The sequence below is a fragment of the Corticium candelabrum genome, chromosome 13 (genome assembly GCF_963422355.1).
Source record: "Corticium candelabrum chromosome 13, ooCorCand1.1, whole genome shotgun sequence".
Classification (NCBI taxonomy): Eukaryota; Metazoa; Porifera; class Homoscleromorpha; order Homosclerophorida; family Plakinidae; genus Corticium; species Corticium candelabrum.
In genome coordinates, this window is record NC_085097.1 from 5,491,406 (window position 1) to 5,501,405 (window position 10,000).

Here is a 10,000-nt window from a genome sequence, read left to right on the forward strand (position 1 = left end):
AAACAAGCGACTCTAAAGCTCAAGAATGGAGGCTTTGGTTTAACACAGATTGGACAAATTTCTCATGCTGCTTTTGTGTCTTCTTGGTGTCAATCAATGAAAGAATTGCCATCTCGTTTCTTGTGTATGACTGACTTGGTTGATTATCTTACTTCTTCTAAAGAAAAGTCGGGGTCGATTGGCTCAGAAGTAATTTCTAGCTTTTCCGACTTGCCACCATTGTCCAAGTCAGCTGACAATGATGAAGATTTTCAAACACTTGATGACATCATCGCTTATCCTAAGAAACTGCAGCACCGTCTTTGTACTGAGATAAACGAAATTAATGTGTCTGAACTCATTGCTCAGGCTCCTTCTGATAAAGATGCGGCAAGGCTGCGGTCATTGCAAGGTCGTGGAGCCGGAGATTGGTTAGATGCCATTCCTACTTCTGATAGGCACGCACTTAAAACAAACGACTTTTCTATAGCGTCCTATTTGCGGTTGGGATTGGCTTTACCGTTTACCAAGTGGGTGAAAGTGTGTGACTGTGGACAACAACTGGATCAACAAGGATACCACCTACTAACATGTAAATATGGAGGAGGTCCTGTCTGGACCCACAATACTATCTTGAAGGGTTGGAGTGAATGTTTGAGTGATTTGCACATTCCCCATCAAACCGAACCCCGGCATCGTTTTGTTAGTAGCGAAAACCGTCCTGATATGACACTCTTTGATTCTGAAACAGGACAGAATCTTGACGTGGATGTTTCATTAGCACACCCATGGAGTAAGGATGCTCTCAACCACGCACACAGAGAAGAAGGGTATGCTGCAAAAGTAAGAGAGGAGAAGAAACTAAAGAAATACTCAGGAGAGGTCCTGCATGGTGGTTTATCATCCAAGTGTGTTCCACTAGTCTTTGAACATTTTGGTTTGTGGGGCTCGCACGCACACAAGTTTTTGTCTCATATATCTAGGCAAAGCTACAATACCACTCATGCACATCCTTTTAACAGCGCTCAACGTTTTAAGGCATTCTGGAGAAAGCAATTTTCCATCATTCTTCAGAGATGCAACGCCAGAGTGATTTCGAGGAAGCTGTCGAGATTTTCATGCAGTACAAACGACAGTAGCATAATGTTTGACTGCAATGTTGTAGGCCAAGTCCATTAATGTGTTATAATTTGCTTAGTTATGAAGGACTGGTAGATATTTGAAAGTTTCCTGTACATACGTAGAGTTTTGATGATAATAAATGAATCTGTCTGTCTGTCTGTCTGTCTCTCTGTTTGTCTGCATGTCTGTCTGTATGTCCCTCTGTCTGTCTGTCTGTCTGTCTGCCTGCCTGTCTGTCTGTCTCTCTGTTTGTCTGCATGTCTGTCTGTCTGTCCCTCTGTTTGTCTGTCTGTCTATCCGTCTGTCTCTCTGTCTGTCTGCCTACCTGTCTGTCTGTCTGTCTGTCTCTCTGTTTGTCTGCATGTCTGTCTGTCTGTCCCTCTGTTTGTCTGTCTGTCTGCCTGTCTGCCTGTCTCTCTGTCTACCTCTGTCTGTTTCTGTCTGCCTGTCTGTCTGTCTGTCTCTCTGTCTGTCTGTCTGCATGTCTGTCTGTCTCTCTGTTTGTCTGCATGTCTGTCTGTCTCTATGTTTGTCTGTCTGTCCCTCTGTTTGTCTGTCTGTCTGTCTGTCCCTCTGTTTGTTTGTCTGTCTGTTTGTCTGTCTGTCTGTTTGTCTGTCTGTGTGTCCATCTATATCCATGCCTCTCTGTCCATTTGTCTGTCCCTAATCTTTCAGTCATTTCAAACACTCAGCTACACATCATAAATTTACACCACAAACCATCCAGTCAACATCGTCAACAAACATTCAACAAAAGCAACACCCAACATCCAAACACAAACAAAAAGGTTCCACTCCTTTGTAGCTTCATTAATCAATCCCACCCGACGTACATCCACCCAAACACTACACATTCACGACAAGACACCACAGCACATGTCAAACATCAACAATAATCCTGACTACTCAGTCTACTACTATTACTTTTGCTACCAATACTCTTTTCCTGTTAGACACAAACTGAAAGCGGAAACGCCCATTACTTTCAACACGACTCCTCCATTTTAATATATCATTAATTAATTAATTAATTATTATATGTAATTAATTATTATAAAATAAAAAGCATGTATATTTAAATCACAACCATCTATACAACAGTAATGTATTTCTATAGCACTAGACAGTAGTGAGTACTGTACAAGTTTTACATGCAACTAATAGTCTCTGCAATCTACTTATACAACTGGCCCTCGGCAGCTGCCAGTGACATTATAGTATACATATAATATATATAAATTATTTATTATTCCTGTATATATAATATGAATTAATCATTTATTATTTCTGTATATATATAATATAAATTATTTATTATTCCTGTGCATGAATAATATAAATTAATTATTTATTATTCCTGTATATATAATATATATTAATTATTTATTATTTCTGTATATATAATATATATTAATTATTTATTATTCCTGTATATATAATATATTAATTATTTATTATTCCTGTATATATAATATATATTAATTATTTATTATTTCTGTATATAGGAATAATAAATAATTAATTTATATCATATACACAGGACTAATAATTAATTAATATATATTATATATAATGTAAACTAATTATTTATTGTTCCTGTATATATATAATATAAATTAATTATTTATATATTATTCCATGTTGGACATTAGAGCTAAATTACTACACATCTATTATTAATAATTATTGTTAATTTCATATCTTGCTAATTAATTATTTATATACCATTAATTATTATATTATATACTAATAATAATTAATTAATTATTATTCCATGTTAACATTAAAACTCTCTGCTAGACACCACACAAACAAAACTCAACATTGTCCATCACTCAGACCTCCTTTGCACGGACTCCTATGCTGACTATGCTGCGCCCGATATCCCTCAATCACCTCCAACTCCCCACTGTCCCTCCTCAGCGGGAAGCTGACATACAACATGTGGTTACATGGACGCACAATGCGCATCACTCCAGACACATGTGACATCCTCTCCTCATCAGTCTTGAAGAGATAAGGATTTTCTCGGCGTAGACGGTCGACGAGACGCTCCTCGACGAGATCGACGGCCTTCTCGTAGCTCGACGTGACCATGTCGAGAAAGTCGGGGTCGTCAGGGTCGTTGTTTGTTGATAGGCGACGAGGTAGGGAGACGAGGCGGCTTGTTGTAATGGCGGGTTGAAGGGAGAAGCGAGAGAAGAGGCGAAACATGGCTGTGTTTCAGTCAGTCGGTATTTCCGAGACACACCCACAGCTTACCTCTGATGTCAGAGGTAGTGAGACAATCGAAGTTATTGCGTAAGAATTTGAGGAGTGTGTGCGCGCGCGTTAGCTTTGTTCCCGGATAAGAGTATGTAGCGGTGTACATTCCCGGATATTAGGGTGTATACCCGGATGTATTGTTAAATGTGATAAGTACGTTTATACCATGCCATGCCATACCATACCATACCATATTATACAATATGTATACTTTATTATTTATTAATTAATAAATGCTTGTTGTTTTTTATTTTATTTTTTCTCAAAATTTTTGTATTACATTCTATTTCTCGCAGTGTATGTTGTCGCAATATTTTAATGTATATTAGTATAGTAATTTTTATATACAATATGTATATATATATATATATATATATATATATATATTGATCAACTCTTGGTCAATTAGCTTGTGTATAATATTGTATATATATATATATATATATATATATATATATATATATATATATATATATATATATATATATATATATATATATATGTATATGTATATATAATAGACAAATGACTAAGTAAATAAATAAATAAATAATAAATAATAAATAGATAAGACAGCTAGATCACCACACAATACTTACTTGGTATCAATGAAACCTCTGACGTACAGTACCATCAGGACTATGGAAGACTTCGTCACACAGTTGAAAATACAGCAAAATAACTAGCACAGATGCTATGATGTCTTGCACTAGCCTCGACACTACTACGCCTTCCTTGCTTTGGTGGTCCTTCCACTCAAGGACAGTAACGGAATTTGGTCACGTGATGTAAACAACATCACCTGATCTAACCCTCTCCTATACTTGTCTATATATATACACCACGTGATCTAACCCCATTGCTATCCTTGCCTACATCATGTGATCTATCCTCATTGCTATATATCCCCGTGTGGAAGAGCAAAGGAAGGTTTGTAGTGTCAAGGATAGTCTTGCTCCAAATTTCTCTCAGAGTGCGCCACAGTCATTAACGTTAATAATATTTCCCCCTTGTCAAATTCCACTGACAAACCTGGTGTTGTATAGGCTCGAGTGTCCAGCCGGTCATTCACCCTACGAGGAGAAAGACTCTCTAACCCCGAGTCTTTCTCCTCGTGAGGAGAAATGACCGACTGGACACAAACCTACCCTGGTTGCATATTTCTCTAGATCTGTTCTAGGTTTACTGTATCAACTGTGTTTATATTGTAGCAAATCTATTAATGCAAGACAGTCAGTATACTGAGCACACACATTTCGTGTCGTCTTTCTTTCTAACATGTACATTTAATCAACAATAGATCGTCCATCACAGACCTGAAATGCATCAAAATGCTGTACGTAAAACTGAATCTATTAGAAACTCTGAAGACGTCTCAAGTCATGTGCCACTGGATTATGTGCTGGTCGTTGTGTATTGCGGTCGACTGCCGTACTCGCTGTTGAATGTCTGATACATGTTGGGTGCAAGAGGTTGACTGTCACGAACCGCTAATCATAGGACATTACTCGATTTAAATTAATATATTTTTGTACTTTGGTAATGTTTACAACCTGTCTGCTCAAATGGTTTCGGAACTGGACACAGAAATAGTTCACGAACTTTGTCATCTGAAGGCCAGTCAAACGACTCTTTGTATAAAGGCTCTATACCTCTGTTGTGTACACACACACGCGCGCGCAAACACACACACACACACACACACACACACACACACACACACACACACCATTTGTTAGATAGATGGTCACATGGCTTAGATATTGTGTGGACTTACCGATGAGGGACTCTGTCTGGTTGTTTTGGTAGAGGGGGGATGCTGGTTGCTGTTGTCATAAATGTCTCGTCTCTCATTGGACCTTTTTCTCTTGGAACTGACTCTTTGGGTAGCGGACTAAGAGTGAAAATCTGTGATGCACGAACTTGGACACACACACACACACACACACACACACACACACACACACACACAGTAGCATATATACAATCAATCACTGACTTGCTCTTTGTTCCATGTCCCCAAGCTTTTGGGTAATCTTCACATTGCCAGTATGTTGCCACATCTTTCTTTGGGTATTGACTAAGCTCCCATCTTAATAAAACATATAGCGGTAAGTGCAAAACTGACTTGCAAGCTAACAAAAAGACAGATGTTGTACTGACTTGCTGAATGCCCTGTGATCTTTGTTAGTTGTGGAAACGTATGGTTCACCAAGATGTAAAGTCCCTTGGTCACGAATAACAAAGGGTTCTCCTTTCATTGCGGCATTTTCAGCTGATGCTATGATTTCCTAGAATGATTAGAGGTTTGAGGAACAAATAAGTAAAGAGACAAACATACATACAAATATAAGTAAAATGTTGAACAGTAAGCAGACAAAGAGATGGATCTACAGATGAGATGAACAACTAACAAAGAAAGAAATGAATACATGAGGCAAACAGACTGATGAACGAAAAAACAAGAAGACAAATAGATAAACAACAGACAAACACATGTCCAACACGCAGACGCACATAAACACACAGACACACAGACAGACACACACAGACACACACAAAAAATGGCCAAATGTTAAGCCCTCCACGTCTTTCGACGTCGACCTTGAGGTCAGTTGCGGAGATAGCTCCCCTGCCTCTAGAGACAGGGCCTCCATGCGCTACGTGGAGTCTTGGGCCAGTGCTACAATCCACCTGGAGCTTGGCCAGAGTCAACCAGGAGCACTGACAATGGTGCAGCTCTGGGACTGGACACCAAGGCCCACACGTAGCCGTCTGCTGCATGATGTTGCGGCCAAGCCAGCAGTCTTGTCCACCCCAGTCAATGACCAGGTACTCGTTTATACTCCTGAGTCGAGAGAAGTAAGTGTGGGTGAGTTTCTTGCTCAACGAAACTGCGACAGTGTCGCCTCCACCAGGATCGAACCTTTAACCCTCATCACGGAATACAAGATCCCGGATGTCATCACCAACGCTCTACCGTCTGCTCCACTGCCCCCCCCCCCCCACACATACACACACACACACACACACACACACACACACACACACACACACACACACACAGAATGGCAAATGAATAAGGAGCTGCCGTTTATGATTATGCCCCCAGCCAGATGGCTGGATTCCTGTGCATTATGTAGGAGCTAAGCAAATTATCACCTGGAGCCTGGCCAGGTACTTGCAGGAGTACCGACTGCAACGCCAACTGTGGTGTTGGCACCCGAAGTCCCACCAGGCCCCCAGTGACTGATGGACTTTCTTTGTCGCAGTCAGGGGCCTTTGCCACCCCAGTCAATGACCAGGTACTCATTTATACTCCTGAGTCAGAGAGGCAATTGTGTGTGAGTTTCTTGCCCAAGAAAATTATGCCATAGCTCGCCATCACTATGACTTGAACCTGCAACCCTGCAACGTCCCGGATGTAATCACTCCATAAGATGACTCTCTACACACACACACACACACACACACACACACACACACACACACACACACACACACACACACACACACACACACACACACACACACAATGCATGTAAGCAGACTACAACAAACACACCAAGAGTATTAGAGACTAACACAGTCTACCAACAAAAGTTATAGTTAACTACCACTTCAAATATCCCTCCAGTAGCTTACCTTTGTTGTTCCTGAAACGTGCTGGTCTTTCAATGTCGGTGGCTGGAGGCCTCTTGAGAAGGCCGGCTGGTCGTGAATTGCCGGTATTGTAGTCATCCCACGATATTGATCTTTTGCTTCCGAGTGCTGTTCGCTCATTGTGAGAGGTGCCCTCCAAGGCTTTTCATTGAGCTGACAAGAAATGAATTTGTTTGATTAGTGTGTGTGTGTGTGTGTGTGTGTGTGTGTGTGTGTGTGTGTGTGTGTGTGTGTGTGTGTGTGTGTGTGTGTGCGTGTGTCAGTGTGTGTGTGTGCGTGTGTCAGTGTGTGTGTGTGCGTGTGTCAGTGTGTGTCTGTGTCTGTGTGTCTGTCTGTGTCTCTGTGTCTGTCTGTGTCTGTGTCAGTGTGTGTGTCACGCGTAAACGCATGTGCATGTCAGGTATCCGCCACGTGTAGAGGTGCGTGAGTGTCAGGTGTGTTCCACGTGCGTGCCACGTGTGCACACGCGTGCATGCATGAGTCACGTGCACACAACACATACACACGTGAACATGCAGACACATAATTTTACACCAACCTTCTCTTGAAATTCATAATTGTAATGAACTTTCCACGATCCCGGAGCTTTCTTATGTAACGGTTGCTGCAGCATTGTAACATGAGGTTTATAGTCATGAAAGGTGCCCGTCGTAGTCCTGTACATGTCATCAACACAAACGTTCGACTCGATGTCCAGGTAGTTGGGCAGCGGCTTTGTCCGAGTCGTCTACACAGAACACACATATCAGAGTACTGTATGACACTCAATTAACAATTTAATTAATTAATTAATGTACAGATGGTAAGCTGGAAATTCCATATTACAGATAGACACTAACATACTAGCTCTCTGAATCATGACGTAAACCTATTATAGTATGTATGTTTTCGTAGGTACATAAACTTTATAAGCTAATGAGTAGGCGTGTCTAATTTAATAAAACATCAGGGTACTTAATTACGTTTTGCGCGTGCGTAAACGACATCGAGCGCTTCAAACAGATCAAAAACGCCTGAATTTCAAAACACAGTCTTCAGATCGATTATTCTTTAAGTTATTCATTAAAGCGCATGCCTGTTACCATGACGCATACTCCAGTCTAGCGCTGCCATTTTTTCTCAAATTTTTATTCTCTAATTACATTAATTATTATTTCCTACTAAAATTCAGTTTAATCTTAGCCATCTCTATATTTTAAATTAATTTTTTTCTTATAGATAAAAGCGATTTCTAGCTGTCTAGATGCTTCACCTTGTGATCTGGTGGAGGAAAGTCGCTTGTCGGTCTCACTTCGTGGCCTCTACCCGTAGATGTTAAATAGAGATCGTTACGCATTGGTTCGACAAGAGAGCGAGCCTGCATGCGCACAGTGTCGACGTGAACGCCAGCGTTTGTCTCAGCCATTGCGACTGACGTTGCCACGCAACGGATTTCTCTAATTCGATGTCCCGTCAAATACCCGTATTAGAATTACTCTATTATTACAATGGACGGTCAGATGAAAGAATTGAAACTGAGAGTTTTACGGTAATACGTGAGTGGCATTTGGTGGTGAGCGTTTTACACATATTGTGTGTTCTGTGTGTGTATGGACGTGAACAGTGAGAAGAAAAAGTTCAACATCATGAGACTCAAGACCTCCGCAAAGATTGACTTATCTTCACTCAACGAGGTCGGACATAATACACTCATTTGTAGATTTACACAACGACAAGCCCGTATATTTATATGAAATTTGATGTTTATAGTTTGGGTGTGGGACGCATGCGCAGTAACATTTTTGTTAATATATTAATTGAAACTTACCTTTTGTGCGTCGTCTGTAAAATTGTTTTGGTGACTAATAGCAAATTGTTGGTGCTGCACGTTTGGTTGAAACAAAATTACAGTTTTGAATTGAATGATGCATGGAAATGTTTAGGTATGGGCATGCGCATAAAATTTTGTTGATTAATTTTTAAATTAAAAAAATTGGGTTTGAACATACTGTGTGTGTATATTATATTTCTGTAGCCGACTTTGGTGCGCAAGCAGGTTGAACGTGTTAATCACGAGGTGACTGTTCCTTTGTATGGTGAGGGCAGTCAGTATGGTATTGAACAGAAAAACGAAGCGAGAAGACTGAAACGTGGAATATTTAGAAGAGAGCCGAAACCTGATGATCAACCGTTGATGCTGAAGGAATCTGGGAAGAAAGGGAAAAGGTAATCACACACACATGCATGCACACACATGCACGCGCGCACGCACACACACACACGCACACACACACACACACACACTCACACTTGCACACACACAGACACACACACGCACACACACACACACACACACACACACACTCACACTTGCACACACACAGACACACACACGCATGCGTGCGCACACACAGACACAGACACACACACAGACACACACACACACACACACACACACACACACACACACACACATATACACACACACACACACATACACACACACACACACACACACACACACACACACACACACACACACACACACACACACACACACACATGCACACACACATACAGGCATACACACACAGACAGGCACACACACACACACACACACACACACACACACACACACACACACACACACACACACACACACACTATAAATGACTAAGATTGCTGTCTAGCTTTGTTGGTAAACGTGAGGGAGGTGTGAATGTCAATTCGTCGTACTTTATTCTTTCTCGAGCAAGTGACTCTGTGTTTGAAGCCTTCCCTGTTAATGCATGGTATGACTTTACTCCTATGATTACGTATAAGACATTGGATGCTGATGAAGCGGAGGAACAGTTTGGGTCAAGAAACAAGATGTACAACTATTTTGCTGTGATGGCTCAAAAGAAAATGCAGAACGAAGAGACAAGTGATAAGGCAGAAACAACAGTAATACCAGACCGACTGGTAAGACTAAATACATTCATTTGATGTA

At 40.8% G+C, this 10,000-nt stretch overlaps 4 protein-coding genes across 4 annotated transcripts in view; 2 read left to right on the top strand and 2 right to left on the bottom strand.

Moving 5' to 3' along the window:
* Positions 1-1,974, top strand: part of LOC134189282 (uncharacterized) — a 2,634-nt gene extending 660 nt beyond the window's left edge. The window contains exon 1 of the mRNA XM_062657517.1: positions 1-1,974. This exon is cut by the window's left edge and continues 660 nt beyond it. Coding sequence (XP_062513501.1) covers positions 97-1,158 — 1,062 coding nt within the window. The 5' untranslated portion in view covers positions 1-96 and the 3' untranslated portion in view covers positions 1,159-1,974.
* Positions 1-3,369, bottom strand: part of LOC134189280 (glutamate dehydrogenase, mitochondrial-like) — a 14,436-nt gene extending 11,067 nt beyond the window's left edge. Inside the window, exon 1 of the mRNA XM_062657515.1 lies at positions 2,943-3,369. Within this exon, the coding sequence (XP_062513499.1) occupies positions 2,943-3,315 (373 nt within the window). The 5' untranslated portion in view covers positions 3,316-3,369. The remainder of the gene's footprint in view (positions 1-2,942) is intronic.
* Positions 3,370-4,605: 1,236 nt separating this feature from the next.
* LOC134188878 (stabilizer of axonemal microtubules 3-like) lies at positions 4,606-8,449 on the bottom strand. Its single transcript, XM_062657086.1, has 8 exons — positions 8,282-8,449; positions 7,568-7,756; positions 7,012-7,182; positions 5,530-5,657; positions 5,366-5,458; positions 5,144-5,260; positions 4,920-5,020; positions 4,606-4,856 (listed from the first exon to the last, which is right to left on the bottom strand). Exons 1-8 carry the CDS (start codon positions 8,432-8,434, stop codon positions 4,762-4,764), a joined length of 1,047 nt encoding a protein of 348 aa, XP_062513070.1. The 5' UTR covers positions 8,435-8,449; the 3' UTR covers positions 4,606-4,761.
* Positions 8,450-8,487: 38 nt separating this feature from the next.
* The window catches only part of LOC134188759 (general transcription factor IIF subunit 1-like), a 3,041-nt gene continuing 1,528 nt past the window's right edge, over positions 8,488-10,000 (top strand). The window contains exons 1-4 of the mRNA XM_062656951.1: positions 8,488-8,557; positions 8,633-8,702; positions 9,044-9,234; positions 9,699-9,972. Coding sequence (XP_062512935.1) covers positions 8,517-8,557; positions 8,633-8,702; positions 9,044-9,234; positions 9,699-9,972 — 576 coding nt within the window. The 5' untranslated portion in view covers positions 8,488-8,516. The remainder of the gene's footprint in view (positions 8,558-8,632; positions 8,703-9,043; positions 9,235-9,698; positions 9,973-10,000) is intronic.

Coding starts and splice junctions, on each gene's coding strand:
- LOC134188878 (XM_062657086.1), bottom strand. CDS start 8,434: ATGGCTGAGACAAACGCTGGCGTTCACGTCGACACTGTGCGCATGCAG. Junction 7,183..7,567: donor ATTATGAATTTCAAGAGAAG/GTTGGTGTAAAA, acceptor ATTTCTTGTCAG/CTCAATGAAAAGCCTTGGAG. Junction 5,459..5,529: donor GATCACAGGGCATTCAGCAA/GTCAGTACAACA, acceptor TGTTTTATTAAG/ATGGGAGCTTAGTCAATACC.